Here is a 17,337-nt window from a genome sequence, read left to right as displayed (position 1 = left end):
ATCTTGAATACACAGCATAAGGATTCAACTCTTCAAGTTTCCTGGGGGATTTCTTTTTTAATTCTTTAATGTATAAAGTCCAACTTTAAAACTTAATTTTGGAAATGATGTTTTAACACTAATTTGTTGATTTCCTTACATATGAAAGCTTTTTAACGACACACCAAAGATATATGCCATCAGTAGTCAATATCAACAAGGTTAAGTACTGCTGTTTGTGAGTACTATTTGGAGTGGGGTGGGAAATTATTTTAATGACAAGGTATTAGTAATACGATATTTTGCCATTCTTAGTTCTCTATCGTAACGGGTAGATTTGGTGTGAAACTGATACTGACAGTGATAACATTCACTGTTATTTGTGCCAAAATGTTGCAGCAACTTCAGATGAGTGGAGATGTATGGTTAAATGTCAAAGCCAAAGCTGGCTGCCCAGATTTTACCATTACACTAAGCTCTCGAAAGAAGAATTTTTGATCACCATTGAAATCTGTTGAATGTTGTGAGGTTGCTGTGGTTCGCACAGTAATATACATCTTATCACTGTTTATTTTTCAATCCTTCAGTTTGGTTAAGGAGCCATCCTGCTGTATTTAGGTTCTGGACAGCCTGTTTCCCACACTGAAATGTTTCCACCTCATACCTCAGCAATTTAGTGGGTAAACATTCACTGAGCTGAAGGGACGCAGAGACCAATTCAGCCAATATCAGACGATGTTAGGTGTCCTCTTACAGCAATTTCTGCTCCAATATAGTCAAAAGAGGAGAAAATGAACTCAACATCTATTCTTTATGATGTCTACAACCTTCACAGCAAAGTACCTTTGATATAAAGTCAGTGCCGCCATGTAATCAAACATGACAGTGAATTTGTTCACAGCAAGCTCCTACAAATAGTAATGCGCTAAGCACTAATTAATTTGTTTTAGCAGCATTGGTTGAAATGTGATGATTGGCCGGGGTGCCAGAAGAATTTCCTTACATGCAATCTTTTTATGTTCTTAAAAAGCAGAGTTGATGCCTTGGTTTAATGTCATATAAAGGACAAGAGAGAGCTTATCATATCAGGCAATGGACTGTTGAACACAGATGATAATTTAATTTATTAACTGCAATGGAACCAATTATGCGACAGTTTATCCAATTTTGCCACTACCTGAGATGAATTTCCACCCCATCATCTCCAACAGGGTAGCACTCCCTCAGCACTGCATTGAATTGAAATTCTTTCTGTCACTCTTTTTCATGCTTCGTCAACGCGCTCTCCAATATGGTCTCTTGAACTTCTCTTCCCTTCCGTTCCCTCCACTATTTCATTCTGATCAACAGATAAGCAGTTCACTGCTGCAAGATACCAACAAAATTGGCAGAAAATATTATGAGAATAAGTAAAACTGAAATTTTCTCATTAGAAAACAAAAGCAGTCCTAGTGAACTGGCATTCATAAAAATTCAAAAAATGTTTATAAGCTGAACATAGGTAATGCTAGATAATTCCTATTGATATGAGGATATATTTTTCTGAACCCTATTTACATATGGGCATATGAGCATTTTCCATAAACAGTATTTATCTGGTAGACACATGAATATTTCTCAAATTTCTATTTGTGTAGTCGTTACATGATCAGGATGAACAGTATAACTCTGACCCTTTCAACAGCCTGCTTCTTTTAAATGTATAAATAGTTTATAATACAGTTATAACTTCTAGTTACATTGAGTTTTTTATTCAATTGAATTTACTTGTACACTATCTATTCTGACTTTACATCCAATGCATAAGTTGCATTTAATTAGAGACCCTTTTCATCAATGTCCACTGTTACAATGCTTCCCTGCATTATTCAACTGGCTGTAGTGGGTTGTTCAGTTGAATAAACCTGTGACCATGATTCATATTTTCCAATTAATCCAGATAAGTTTTTTTTTACAGCACTCTAATGATTACAAAACTGACAAAAGAGACTCTTCCCTTTTACATGCCCCTTGCCATACATTATTATTTTCTGCTGGCCTTTAAACTCCTCCCAAGTACCTGCAGTGTGAATTTTTGAAGCCCTTCTCTTAAGGTTATATTGTATCATTTTTCAGAATAATGTCAGTACCTCAAATTCACTTAAACAATTTGGCTTCATATTCCTTGGTAACATTTGCTAACAATTGCCTTTTGATCTCAGACTTGGAAATTTCAATTTAATCGGCGTCCTTAGTCTTTATTCATTCAGGGGACATGGGCTTCACTGGCTGGACTAGAATTTATTGCAATTCCATATTTGCCCTTGAGAATGTGCTGGTGAGCTGTCTTCTTGATATACTGACGTTTATTTGGTGTAGAAACATTCGCAGTAGTATTAGGGAGAGAGTTTCAGGATTTTGACACAGTAATAGTGAAAGAGAGGGAATGTAATTCAATTTAGAATGGTTAGTGACTTGGAGGGGAACTTGCAAGGGGTAATGTTCCATGCATCTGTGGCACTTGTCCATACAGATGGCAGTCGTTGTGGATTTGAAAAGTGTTATCTGAAGTGCCTTGGTGAGACTCTGCAATGCATCTTGTCTCTGTTCCTAAGCTTCATTGGTGGAGAAAGTGAATATTTGTAGACGTCGTGCCAATCAAATGGCCTGCTTTGCTCTTGATTAGTATCTAGCTTCTTGAGTGTTGTTGGAGCTCCTCATTCATCCAGGTAGGTGGAGAGTATTCCATTTGCAGAAGAAAATTCTAAGCTTCTTTTTGTCTTTTACTTGGGAATATGTTTTGTGTTTTCACTGCTAAAAGGGATAGCTCTAATTTTAAGGTTAAAGCCCCTAATTCTGGATTTTTTGGAGAAAATGCTTCTCTGCAGTTACCTTATCCATTACCTTTATCATTTTAAATACTTTGATTAGATCATCACCTTATAAAATCAAGAAAATATAACCAAGTCCACACGATCAGTTAACTTAATTTAACCCCTTATGTATTGCATTATTTTGGTGAATTTGCACAGCAAATTGCTCCAATGCTAGTACATCTTAGCTCTAATATAATCTGAACATTGTACTGCTGGCTTGGAGCATCGCGTTCTGACTTGTATAGTCCACTCCCCTGGAGATAAAAGCCAACATCCCGTGAGCCTATCTGAACATTCTTTGTTCTTGGCTTTGTATGAATTTTGTACATAGATGACAAAATTTCTTTGCTGATCTATGGTGAAGACCTCTCACCATGAAGAAAATATTCTGACCTTCTTTTTCGGCTTCAAAGTAGATGACTTCAGTTCTCTCCATTGAACTCCACCTGCCATAGCTTTACATTCTAATGTACTCTGTCTATATATTTTATTTTTGTAACTCCATGTCCCAAAAAACAACTTAGATGTACAGCTCTCTGTTCCTTCATTCAATTCAGTGATATACATGAGGAAAATTAGTGCCCTGCTCAGATTTTTTTTATTTCATGGAGGACCAGTTATCTTCTTTTACATAGGTCTTTAAGAGTAGGATATTCTGTCCTTTAAGCCTGCTCCACCATTCAGTAAGAGCACGGAGGATGCAGTTGTGGCTTCAACACCACCTTATTATTTGCCTTCCTATAATCCATGACTCCCTTGTCTATCAAAAAAACCTATCTAACTTTTAGCCTTGAATAAGTACATCTACCCAGTCTGCACTATTTTCTGGGGAAGATCATTTCACCAACTAACCACCTCTGGGAGAAATTAATTCTCCTCATCTCATATCACCTCTTATTCTTAAGCTGTATCCTTTGATTCTAGTCTCTACTATACAAGAAAAATCCTTTCAGAATCAGAGATTTATCCCTTTATTTTGGTTATTTGTGTTTAGTCTTCTAGCCAATTAACAATGGATTTCACTGGTTTACCTCCCATTCTATGTTCTTTTATTTTTCTTTCCCTGCTAATTGTGCAGAGCTTTATCAGATAAATTCTGGAAATTCAGATAGATAATTTCCAAAGATGCTGCGCTCTACTGTGAAAGCAAATTCCTCAAGAAATTCAACAATATTAATCCTTATGGAATATCACCAGTCAGCTTATACCTCCCATGCATTTGATTATCTCCCATGTGTTTGAGATGCCAATAAGTTTTCCACAACTGATGTTTTCTGTGATCCTTCAACAATTGAATGACACTGATAATTTACCAATGCACAGCTTAATTCTCGAATCTGGAGTGCTTTGTAGATTATGTCTAATGCATCTGAAATTGCTTCACTTTTTTTAAGTGTTCTGGGATAGAAATGATCAGGACCTGGATCTTGTCCTATTATGTTTGTATTAATTTTTTTTTGTAAATTAAACTCACTGACTTGCTCTCTTTTACTCTTTTTTGTTTTTTGTAACTCTCCCACTCCAGTAGATTTCATTGCATTCTCCTTGCATTTAATTTGGCACTGTGCCATATCTCACTTGTCAACCATGGTGGCTGAACTTTATAAATGAATCTTGTTTCTATTAGGACAATGTGCCGTGTCTTATTAAATACTTCTTTGATTGCTTGCCATGGCTTACCTTTTATCAATTCAGCCCAGTTTGCTGTGGTTAATTAATTTCTAAGTTTGTTACTTAAATATAAAACCTTAGTTTTGCCTCTTCATTCTTCCTCTCAATTCTAACATCAAATTCAATCATTATTTTGATTCATATTTTCAAGATGTATCCATATGATCATGTCTGTTAACTAATGCTCATTAGCTACTCATTACTAAATCAATTGTGGCTTATTCCTTATAAGTTGCAAACTATTTTGTTCTACATATACCTGTTCAGAGTACATTCCTTATGCACTTCAATTGTTCTACTTTTCCATAGATTATAGTAGATTTGACATTCAAAGTGGGCTACAGCTAAACTCTAGAGAAAACTGCTGAAACAAGACTATCGACTAATTTTGTGGTCAAATTTGCTACTTATAAAATGGTGGCGCTCTTCTCACATTAACATGCTAAGAGAAAGAACTTAAAGGAATCTTGTGAAACATGATCAGTTAAATAACTGTAGGTTAAGCAGATGGAGTTAGAATATCATTGTATCACCCAGTGTCAATGGGACTTAATAGCAAAGTTAGCTCCAAAATCCTTATGTTGCTGATTTGCAATAAATCTCTGGAGTTGTATAAAACATTTGCCATTATCCTTTTTTAAATTAAGTTAAAATAGTGTTAAAATTGCAATTAATTTTCAACATAAATATTCAAATGAATGGATTCTAATATTGGTAACTAGGTTGTGTTTATATCTAAAACGAAAACAGAAATTGCTGGTGAAACTCAGCAGATCTGGTAGCATCTGTGGGAAGAAAGCAGAGTTAACCTTTCAAGTCTCCTGATACTTAATCAGAACTGATAGCAGCTAGGAAAAATTGGTATTTATGCATGTGTATATCTGCATATGTACTCATTTTAATGTAATTGGATTATTTTAACTGTTACTCTTCCTCTTAGATTAGTAACAATTTAATGAGTATATAGTTAAACATGCTGCATTTTGTTTTATGCACGATAGTATCTTTAACATATGTGAACCCCTTTACAAGTGTTTTGTGTGTTTATAGGATATAGTGTCACAACATCATTCAACTCAACTTTCAGGACTGGAAGGAACTTTCAACAATCCTTTTCTTGAATAAATTAAAGCTACAAACTTTGCAAATAAGCCATTGTTTCGCAAGATCTGCACATCTGCTAATATATTTGTCTTTGAATCTGTACCTAGCCATAGCCAACCAATGATTAAGGTCTTCTCAACTATAGGGATAAATTAAATCTTTATACAACATCACTTATTTTAATATTTTAATGCTTAAAGTAAGTCATTGCATGCTTATTTACATCAGTGACCTTTTTTTTTGCCCTTGGATCCTGTGTAGCTATCAGGAACATGCAAGTCAAAAGTGAAAATCAACAGTCTGATTGTACAAATACACTTACACAAGAGAGAGAAAGAGATGTTTAGTTCATGCTTATATTGATCAAAGTTTGATTATGGCTTAGTTTTAGGGAGGGCTTGCTGAAAATAAAGTTGTTTAGATGCAAATGTTCTTTTGTCTTTTAATGGCATGATAATTTAAGTAAGGGATTTATACAATGCATGTTAAAAAGTGAGAAACTTCCATTATGCAAAGCCATAGTTAGAATCAATATGTTTGCTCAGTTGTAGGCTTGTTATTGATATAAGGAGCAGGCTGGCTCCATATGTAGAAATAACTCAGTCAATTCTTGTTAAGAACAAGCCAGTCTCCAAAGTAAAAATATGCTGAGGATAAAAGTTCCTTTTCTCATTTCATAGAGCAGAGCTAAACCTATAGCTTAGTCCATGAATGTGCCTTTCATCTCATTCCAAATGTGAGCTTCAGGCAATTGCTGACATTATCAAACATTTGGTGGTAGGCTCTTACTCAAATATATAAAAGGGCCATCGTAAATATTTCTAAATCATTACAAAAGCTCACATTCCACATTTATCAACTGCTGCAGGCCAAGTTCAAGTCTTAATTGGTGCTCTTAACATTTGCATAAAGTATATTGTGTCAGAAGCAATTCAATAGATTTGCTGGAATTTTGGGCAGTTGATGCCTTTCCACTATTCCTCATTTATTTCTCCAAGGAAAGAGGCAGCACAAGAAACCCCTGCCACAACTGTCAGCGTAGCTTTCCTCTGTCAACAAAAGTGATAGTGACCAAGTGGAAATAATGGTCAGGATTTGGCATTAATAATATTGACACAATTATTGGCATTTATTATCATTACTCCTATGAAACCAGCAGCAATGTCTAGTGTTCATACATGTTCAACTAAGTGTGGAAATTCAGATGTTGTTAGAACTTCTAAAACTTTTCATGGGTTCAACTGCTGGAAGACTACAATCAATTTGGTATCAATGAACTTTGCACTTGTAAAAAGCAAGATAAATTTTAAAGTTGCTCTAAAAAGTTGCTCTACTTTTAAGGAGGTGCAATTTGATTTTTAGTTAGATATTAAGTTCATAATACTTCAGAACAATCTAATTAGCCCTGAAAATCATAGCAAGTGCAAACAAGTCAAATCCTGTGTATTTCTCAGCAACCTCTTGATGTTAGTGATGCTGGAGGTCTCCAAATCCAATTAAAATTTTACATGAGATTCTACTTCTTCACAATTTAAGAACTAGCTGTTGTACTGCCTCAAAAACTGCTCCCTTATGGACTATCTCTATAACAGTTCACAGTAGTTCATCCTCCCAACTGGGACTGTGTTCCTGCTTGGATCTATTCTACCTACTTACAGGCACAATTTCGACCAGTCCACATATAACTAGCTTCACTAAGCTGGTACTGCTTTTGTGTTTCCCAGAGCTCTCTTGTTCAGTTGCAGAATGCAAGTGCTGCTTGTAGGCATCTTTCACCCTTGCAGTCAGCTGCACTTAAGACACATTGCTTCTTCAGAGGCCCACAGCCCCTCGGGTTTCTCCTGAGTCCCAATAGCTTGGAGCATGCTGTAACAGCACCTTTTTAGAATGGAGTCTCTTCTCCCTACTCCTCGGTACCAGACTGACAATTACAATATTCACAGATTGCTGGTGTGCACTGCATAAAATGGTTACAAAAAGACGATTTCATCATACTGGTCTAGGTTAGTCAGCAATGACTCAACTTCAACAAATAGAAATTGCTGGAAAGACTCAGCAGATCTAGTAGCATTTGTGGAAAGAAATAGAGTTAGTATTTTGGGTTGAGTGATCTTTCCTCAGAACTGCCTTGTATAATGTCCTAGTAAACCACTCAGTTGTATTCAAAAAAAGCAACTCACCATCTAGTTAATTGCAATTAGGATGGGCAATAAATATCTTGAGAGTGATGCCTACAAAAAACAAAATATCATAAAACTTCTGGGGTCATTTTAACCCAACCTCCTTCATGAAAAACGCTAATTGTTATAATAAGGAAGCATTTGAGATTTTATCATTTAAAATTGAGCAGTTTCACTGCCATATGTAAGGTGATGTGCAGTGGTTGTAGGAGCACACAGCAACATAACCAAATGCGCAATATAATGTGTGTAACCTGAAGCCAAGAATAGAAATGATGTCCAGCAAAGTTTCACTTGAGATGTCTGAAAACCACTCTCAAACAATCAATGATAATAAGAATTTCTGATTCAGTAGTTATGAATTTTTTTAGGCTCCATTAACACACCTCTTACACTATTCTAATGAAGTTTTCTGATATTGATAAGTTTTCAAAAGGCAGCTTGATGGTACCCTCACCTCTCCTAATCAGCTCTCATTCTCAAGTTCCACTTTGGTTTTCTTCGCTCGGGGCTTTCTCTCCTGGATCTATCCTCTTCCTTCATTTTCACCACCTTCAGTTCTGCAACTCTAACCATTCCTTTCTGTCTTTTTTTTTAAAAATCCTTTACTTTCTCCCACTTTTATTGTTCTATGTCCTCTTGCATTTAGCTCTCCCTCTTTTTGGTCTTTTCATTTCATCTTTCCATTTTCTTCCCACTACCTTTTTTTCTCTCCTTAGCAGTTAGTCTGCTGGCTTTCTGCAGCCATAGAGGTGTTCTATCAGGTGCACAAGAGGGAGAGCATCTAAAAGGGTGCTGTGATGATGCAGGACTTATAAAGAGCAAGGAAGGAGACAAAGCTTCCCAGATTTTTCCCTCCTTTATTCTTGGACGGGTGTTGAGTTTCCTTGGCAGGCCAGCATTTGTTGCCCTTGGACGGATTAGGTCTCAACTTCCCTCAAGAGTCCATGGGTTTGGAATCATGTTCAGGACCAACGAGCTCATGTCTTAGAACATCAACTGGGAGCTTTGGATTACTCGTCCAGTTGCATTACCACCTTGCCACCACCTCCCCGTGTAGAAGCCGCAAATCTCTAGTCCGTTTCTCCTGTTGGTAGTGCCATCGCTGACAGCCACATTCTGATCTTGAGTTTCTGGCTGGACGTTTTGGGACGCTGCCTTGACTAAGAGGTGACTTTCATTGGTCGAAGTGAGTGGATAGTCCAAGAATCAGCGGGTGGCCGAATGCAGCAACCGGAACTCGCGCTGTCCTTCAGTATAACAGCGAGGTTTCACAACCTTGAAGGGGAAAAAAAATGCTGGATTTCTCTCTCGAGGACAAGAAGGGCAAACAAACACAGCACAAGAAGATAAATATGACATCAATAAACCATTTAACCCCTCGAATTAATACATCTCACACTGACCCGAAAAGTGTCCTTACTCGCCTCCAATATTATTAATGCAACATGAATAAGCATTTTACCCTTTTAACCCATCTTCTTAAAAAAAACAGAATAATTTAGAAGCCTGGACTCTCAAACTCTTTCATGGGTCAAACATTGCAGTTTGAAATGTTACCCTGATCCAGTAATGTGATTGTGTGTGTCTTTTTTTTTCACAGCCTGTCTTCCTGTTCTTTCGAATAGCTGCTGGGGCAGGTAAACCTAATAGAAATATGCGCAACTGTTGTGTGGTGCAGTGATGTGGTGGTAAATATTAATGTTTTATTTTTTTTACTATTCACTCATTTTCATTTTGGGCACTGAACTAATTTGTTGGCACTTTTTAACACTTTGGCTGTTGCTGTTAACCGATATTAACTGCGGTTTCCTTGTTGCTGTCTCTCCTCTGTAGCAGCTAAACGGTATCAGCGGACTGAGAAAATCTTTCGAGAAACTGCCCTCTAGTCTGTTTGCAAACAAGCAAATAAGAAGCGGAGGAACAGGGACATCAGAACGTTCGCACACATCTCTCTCATTCAATTCATGTTGATGCTGTATTTCTTAGGGCCGCACCTCAAGCTGCTCATCATCCATTTTGCTTTGACATCTGAAGTCTTGCACAAGACGGCCACACATACCTCGCCATTTCAGACATTCCTGTGACACTTGAATTCAATGTGGGACAGTTTTAAAAACGTGTCACAGACTTGTTGCCAAACACTAACAGTAGAATTTACTACACCTTTAAATATCTCACGTTTATAATGTTTAGCTGAAAACATTGTGTGTCTTTTAAAAGGAAGAAGCTGTTTCCTTATGTAAAGTTTTATGAAGTGCAATGCGAAAATTGTATATCGATACTGTATTAGAGAGTTTTTTTTGTACATTGGATTGTATAGATCGTGGAATTACTTCCAGTGATGGTATTATTGATATTCCCTTCATCTTTTTATGTCTGTGGTAGGCTAGTTAGACATTTTCAGTTTGGTGATTCCCTATATTAGATACTACATTTTACATATCTGGTTTTGAATCACAGTTTAGCTCCTCTCATTTTTATATTCACTTTTAAAAAGAAACTAATTTATAATATAATCTTTCCACAAGCCTACGTGAAATTCCTTTCATAAAGACTGACTGCTCTGACATATCAACTATTAGTTAGTACCTACAGCAGATTGAATAGATAAAAAAACGTACAAGTCCTCGACCAAATTAGACTGTAGATAAAGCTTGTACCGTGCCATTGTTGATGAAATAATCGAAGTTGCTATCAGCACCACACAACAACAGTCTTTGTGTTCAGTACTTCTATTGTAACTTATTCCTGAATAATGCTGTTTTCAGAATGTGAAAATTAAGAGGATGGGTATCATAAGATTTTTTGTAAACTATTTCTGTCTATTTTTGTTACTGCATATAGTGCCAAGTATCTATGGACAGAGTTTAGTGGGAATCTCTCCTGATAATCGCTTGCTAAATGTGCTTTAATGGATTGTATATAATGCCCTGAAACCTGAAGTTGCCAATTTCGTATTGTACCGCGTATATTTAATCTCCAGCGCTAATGTTGCAAATTGTACATGCTGCCTTCCTTACAGCATTAAAAGATGATTAGGTCCGAAAATGGGAAACACAGCCAATGCCGAAACGTTTCCTCTTATCGATTTAATTTACTACACTACAAAGTTCACTAGCTACTTGATAGCGGTGGATTGATGCGTGTTTTCGTATAAATCACTACGATTGGAAATGATTTTGTGTCCGCCGGCAGAATTTATGTGACCGTGACCGTGAGATCATTCTCGTCTGTAGACCGAATGCAACAAGGAGGATGCAGACAAACTGTACCGATGTGTCCATGTATCAATAGCCACACACTGTAAACTATTTTATTAAATCAAGGATTCAACTTAAGTGACGTTTATGGGCTATAGAAATAAAATTCTTTGTTTCTCAAACAATTCAAGTGTCACAATTAGTTTATTTCTTGCTTGTAACCGACTCTTCTGTAAGATATCTGGGTCTCCTTTTGATGTGTAAACTGAGACGCGCCTTTTACCATTTCTAGAACTTAATTCCTCTTAACTTTTCCTGGACGGACGACGGACGACGCCCCCTCCCCGAAGTAGGAGAACGTGAAAAGTAGGAGGTTCTTTAAAAAAAAGTCTGGGACCAAGGGCTTCATCGGCTCGACTCACACACACCGAGCTGACAACGAGAATGGGTTGAATTTCACAAGGGGGGATGAGTAAAGCAAAATAAGCAACGGGTGTTTGGAGGGGTCTGGTTTGGGGTTAAAAACAAAGATGAGGATGCTGAAAAAAATACCAAAAAATGCTGGAGAAACTCAGCAAGTTTGGCAGCATCTGTGGAGAGAAAGCAAGAATTCGACTTCAGTGACCCTTCTTCAGAAGCCAATGTTGCACTAATTTGTGCGGGTTTAAGATTCCCAACTCTTTGCCGGTCCCCAGATCTCCAGTGGCAGGCTGGTATTTCCAGTATCTGTAGTGAGATTCGCTGGGAACTGTCCCACACGGTTAGGCATCGTCCCTGGGAGGGAAAGGGGCAAGTGAAACATTTCGGCTCACACCCCATCAGAGCAGCATTATCAAACATAGATTGAACTGATGGCAAATCTAGTTAACCATGAGCGAGAATCGACTTAGCTATCGTTCACACTTTGACGGTCTCACCAAGTAACCGAGTCCTCTCGTCATGAGCTGGTGTGGTGTAGATTTCTGACATTTCCCACCGAGCGCCACTGAAATACGCGAAATAATCACAATTCTTAAGCAGATAGTATTGTGCGGCGTACTTAGAAAGTCTATGATCGGACTATTTAAAATTGACTTAAACTGCTTGAAAATTGATGCAAGTATTCAAAAGTCTTGAGTTAATTTGTGAAATCAGAAATAATCTCATCTCAATTGACGAAAAATGCAGTAGATTTTGCACCGAGTGAAATGTATTTTAAAATATTCAAAGGTTAGTTGTGGATGAGGGATTAAAGTTAAAAAGTATATATATTTAAAACAGCAACGTCGTTGTATTTAACACGGACATGGTAGAAAAAACACCTTAAGAGTGGTATGGGTCACCCCCACCACACACACACACACACATAAACACACACATGCGGTTTCGCTCTGCATTTAAAGCATAAAACTCTTTCAGTCACTACTTGCTGTTTTCTCTCTGATGATTGTCAGTTTCATGCGCTTGACTGGCTCCCTGATTTCTGTTCCCCGATCTAAACTTGGCGACCATATCTAACCTCACTAACTATACCGCGTGGAAAGTTTATATTTCTATTGAAGAATTGTTTTTTTTCCCTCTCAGACAATTTCTTGGAATGTGAACTAAAAAGCAGAGAACGGCGCCAGCCGCCGCAGTCGCAGCTCCCAAACTCTCTCCCTCTCGCAGTTGATCTTCCCTTTTGTGCCTGTCCTCTCCCACTATGTGACCTTGCCCACCCCCCGCCACCCCCTCCCCAGCTCTTCACTCATTTCAGAACTGATTCCACCCTCGCCCCTGCAATACCCGCACAAGATATCCCACACCGCGCGAGTTCCCAAAATTTGCAAGAGCGGCCAGTGATTCTGCTTAAGAAATGAGCGACTGAAATGTGTCTGCAGTGAGATATTTCGTTATGTCAATCTATATGGCCATCAATGATTCTCGATGGATGAGGGCTGGAAGGAGAGGGAGAAAGATGTTAACTCTTCATCAACAGTTGAAGAAGCGAGAATATGACATCTGGTCTCCAATGAGGAGGCACACCGCACTGATGCATAAGTGGTTGGAAGCATTGGTACATCAAATCGCGATATTTTTTGGTAAATATTCGATTAGTTTCAATGTGATATGACGGCGTTATTACTTTAAAACAATAACTTATACCAAAGTGTCCCAACATTGGACTCCAGACACATATATGAGTGTTTTTGAACAAGAAATTGCTCCCGCTTTCATTTGTTCGCTTATATAAATGATTCCGTCAAATTACGAATGAGTCTGTAAATTCAGCAGAATTCGATCTATTTCTGAGGTGCCTGGATGGACTATGCAACGCGCCCCACAGCAGACTCTGAGCAGCTGCACCGCAGAGCCGCGGTCATCCATTCCCTCAAAAATCAAATACTTCATTTTTAGAAAGTGTCAAAAGCCTCACTGGCTCACCTCCGACCAGTTTGATTTCTGAAATGATTAACGGAGTTCATCGGCTGTAAAACAAAACGCCGTACAAACATGACCGTAATACTCACATAACTAGTAAATGCAATTTCAATCTAAAAGATGGGAAACTTGTCAAAATGTTATGACAAATTTAAGATGTTAGTTACGTTTGCTGTAACTACGAGCTGTATTGCAAAGCAGCTACTATTGCTAACTTTGATGGGGTCTGTTGCCCCGGTTGAGATGCACACCGGCTTGTTTGTAACTTACATAACTGCTACAATATTATGAACTGTCCCAGCACTGATTGCAATAGTGGTTATAAACACACCCAATTGCACTGACCTGCAAAGCCCCCAGCTTTGAATATTAAACTCTCAACAAATTCACCAAAATGTTATCAAACTAGGTTTGCAAGTTCCGTTTGATACAAAACCTGTTAGTAAAGTGATAACATGCTTGTAATTCTCTATTCTGGAAACAACTCGGAATTAATTCGAGGTTATCAGCGCAGTTAACAGACCGTTTTGGTTCCAGTCATCACTGAAGGGGGTCTGAATTTGTCAGTCACAGGTAACTGTTGAGCAAACTCCGCGTAAATCGTGAACTCTAGCTCCAGGGCACAAAAATCAGCCGGATTCCGACCACCGGGTTTCATATTGTTAAATAATTTATTGGCAATACAAAGTTTCCCCTACCCCTCACCCCAACCACTGTGGACGCAATAATATTTCCTTCAATCATCTCCAGCAGTGTTCGGAAATTCCTTGGGATTTAATGGCGCTAAAACGCGGGAAGAAAAAAAACTCCTCTGAAGGAAGTCACTAACACAGGCGAAAGCAAAATATTAGCCTTAGAATGTGAATGCACAAAAAAAGTTTACATTTAATATTTTTTACAACACAAACGTGCATCTTAGTATGTACAGCTACAGTTGTAATCTGTAATTTATACAAAAGGATGAGCTCTGATTGTTATTCCTTAACATTGAAAATTCTAAGAAAAACACCCCTGGTTTTATAGACACTTGAGGGTGAACTGTGATTTCCAACAACTCCTTTTAAACCTCCGCCAGATTCAGTCCAAGTTATTTATATAATCGAGCTGTAAGATAATTCCATAACTTATTCTGTAAAAAATATATACATCTCACATACATTAAGCTGTACAACACATATCACCATTCTCTGGAACATCGATTTATTTTAAACTTTTTATATATACCCTGGTTAATTCAGCCTTTCAAGCTGTTCAAATAATCATTTCTTTTTTTCTTTTTAAAAAAAGTTTGTCACAAGATCTCCGGGCTGTTGTGTGGGTCCAGGATGGTGAGCGATCCGGCGCTTTTGTGCTTTTTTAATAACCGTGTGATTTTCTCGTCATCTGAATTGGGATCAAGGGGTCTGTTGTATTCGTCTTCATCCTCTTCGTTTTCCGACGTTTCCTTGAGTTTTTCAGTCTCTGAATCGTGCTTTTTCTTGGCCGTGGCCATTTCAGCCGCGTGTTTCTTCCTCCATTTGGTCCGTCTGTTCTGAAACCACACCTGTTGCGAAGAGAAAATTGAATGTGTCAGTGCGGTGGGTTTCAGTTCCCTGTCTGAACAGCCGAGCTTAATCTCAACCATCCCGCCTTGTGTTCAGCAATGCAGTTAACTGACTTTAAATGACTATCCGAAATGTTATATAGGAAGGCCGAGCTTTACCCATTATCCTCATCGTTTTCCAGAAGTTTAATACAACACTGTGTGCACTCGGGCAATTGTAAAATGTGTCGTCTCAAAGAACGAAGCGACGGCAATACAGTTTGCAATGTTGTGTCTGCTACTTTGTATTTCACAAGAACTAGCAAGGTCAAATTTCAGTTTAGTGTATTCGATACTCAAAATGAAACATTTGGATTTAGAAAAGGGCAGAGGAAATGGACAGTCCGTTGTTGGTGCTTGTACAACAGTGTCCATATTTCTAACACCAACATTATTAAAGTAGTTACGTGGAAACTATGAGTCAACATTAGCCGCTTCCAGTCACTTGAGGATTGAGACCAAGCCTTGCTGTCAATCCCGGCCTGACAGAAGTACCTAAATCACTATTGCGAATAAACAGGTCTACAACAACAATAAAAAATCTACAACGCTTTAGCATTAACAGCATAATTTGAATGTACGATTCTGCTGTATGTTTATTGAGGACGTTAGCAAATACTAAGTTGAATGTTTCCTTATTGTGACCACCACGTTCTATCTATGTTCGCCTTATGGATTCAGTTAGGCAAGTGAGACTTATTACCTTTACTTGACTCTCTGTCATTCCCAAAGAGTAGGCTAACCGGGCTCTTTCTGGTCCAGCTAAATATTTGGTCTGCTCAAACGTTTTTTCCAGAGCGAAAATCTGTTGACCTGAAAATGTTGGCCTGGAATGTTTCTTCTTCCCGTCTTTATCAAGGACCAAACTGCCCTGAGCTGTGGAGGGGGAAACGAAAAAAAATCAAACAGGGAAATATTGTCTGTAATAGGTAGATCGACGGCATTAAAATAAAAACAAGCGAGCCCAGTTCTTTGCAAGTTAAAAGTGAACACGTGAAGAAGTGGGATTGGCTGCAATTAATGGCCGTGTTCTGTCATTTTTTTGTGTGGAGTTTCACAAAATCAAAACAAAACCAGCAAGTGCCTGTTGGGTCAGCACTGACAGCGCAAAACGAAACAACAGATTGCCAAGTTGTCTCACCAGTTGGATCAGTATTTATCACAGTGATAGTGTTAACGTTACAGCAGCTGGGATTCAGGAAAAGTTTGTAAAGCTGAAGTGAAAGCATTTATCCGGAATTTCACAGCAAACAGTAAAGTTCTTTTCTCGAGACAACGTTTTAACTAATAATTCAAATAACAGATTCGAACAGATATATGTATGTATGCACGTGTAAATATACGTCTATATAAGAGAGTATGTGTAAACATTAAAAACAGCAACAGAGTACTTACTTGGGCAGGCCACCCTGGGATCTCTCCACGGAGATCCCTGCATCATTCCCGGCCAGAAGATGGGAGGTCTCCCCGGCAATTCAGCGAGGGGCTTGGGGTACCTGGAGACGCTGGCTGCTGTCGGGTTGAAATACATCCCCGCCGTGGTGGCAAGTCCGTTGAGTCGAGGGAGTCCAGAGAGCAGATTGCCAGCGGTAGTGACCGGGCGGCCTAGGATGTCGCTGATCCCGTGCGGCGTCCCCAGCGGGATCTGCGCGTTCAAACTCGCCAGGGTCGGCGCCTTGAAGCTGGACGGATTCTGCAGGGAGTAGGGAAATATAGACGCCTTCATCTCAGTCATGTTGTGAAGCGCAGCCAGCGGCGTACTGCTCAGGACGAATGCACTCTGGCGGGTATCCATCTGCCCGACGGCTAACATTTGATCAGCTCATAGAGTTGACAGGGCCACTGGCAAACGCTGCGAGAGCTCTGCTGGGTCGTCCTGTTGTTGCTGGTACAGATCTATCGGTGTATGATAGAGGGTGACCGTGCCACCAGTCAGAAGTTGGGTTGATCCAGAGGAGGCTGTCCAGTCCGGGGAGATCTCCAGGCTGGGGGGGGTGGGGGGGGGTGGGGAGTGTGGGGGAGGAGGGGAGGGGTAGGGAGTGGAGGGGGTGGGGATGCTGTGTGCTGGGAGGTGGAGGGTGAGGCAGCACGCTGTGCTCTGTGGCCCGGCCACCAGCCACTATCCTGGGCTTCCCGCGGAAATTGAGGCGAGTCGAGGGCCGGGCGCGGGAGATGCGCTGATAAACCTGCCATTCCCCCCTCGCCATTGGTCCAGGGCCGACACCCTCGCTCTGTGATTGGCCGCACGCCTGCGGCTCCTGGGGGCGCGTCAGCTTCAGAGTTGGGTCGCGGCGGCCGGAAGATGAGGCGAGCATCAGGCAAGATTGCTTCCAGTTTCAGTCCCACTTCAACAAAACAAACCC

The 17,337-nt window shown here is 39.4% G+C and overlaps 2 protein-coding genes across 3 annotated transcripts in view; one reads left to right on the top strand and one right to left on the bottom strand.

Moving 5' to 3' along the window:
* LOC132826461 (inositol polyphosphate-5-phosphatase A) overlaps positions 1-11,177 on the top strand; it is a 518,580-nt gene extending 507,403 nt beyond the window's left edge. For both annotated transcript variants that reach the window (XM_060842396.1, XM_060842397.1), the window contains exons 15-16: positions 9,393-9,480; positions 9,626-11,177. In XM_060842396.1, coding sequence (XP_060698379.1) covers positions 9,393-9,473 — 81 coding nt within the window. In that variant the 3' untranslated portion in view covers positions 9,474-9,480; positions 9,626-11,177. The remainder of the gene's footprint in view (positions 1-9,392; positions 9,481-9,625) is intronic.
* Positions 11,178-14,675: 3,498 nt separating this feature from the next.
* nkx6.2 (NK6 homeobox 2) lies at positions 14,676-16,787 on the bottom strand. Its single transcript, XM_060842395.1, has 3 exons — positions 16,370-16,787; positions 15,678-15,850; positions 14,676-14,935 (listed from the first exon to the last, which is right to left on the bottom strand). The coding sequence occupies exons 1-3, from the start codon at positions 16,785-16,787 to the stop codon at positions 14,684-14,686; spliced, it is 843 nt and encodes a 280-aa protein (XP_060698378.1). The 3' UTR covers positions 14,676-14,683.
* Between the last annotated feature and the right edge of the window lie 550 nt (positions 16,788-17,337).

Source organism: Hemiscyllium ocellatum, chromosome 22, assembly GCF_020745735.1.
Source record: "Hemiscyllium ocellatum isolate sHemOce1 chromosome 22, sHemOce1.pat.X.cur, whole genome shotgun sequence".
Classification (NCBI taxonomy): Eukaryota; Metazoa; Chordata; class Chondrichthyes; order Orectolobiformes; family Hemiscylliidae; genus Hemiscyllium; species Hemiscyllium ocellatum.
This window is presented reverse-complemented; position numbering and strand designations above follow the sequence as displayed.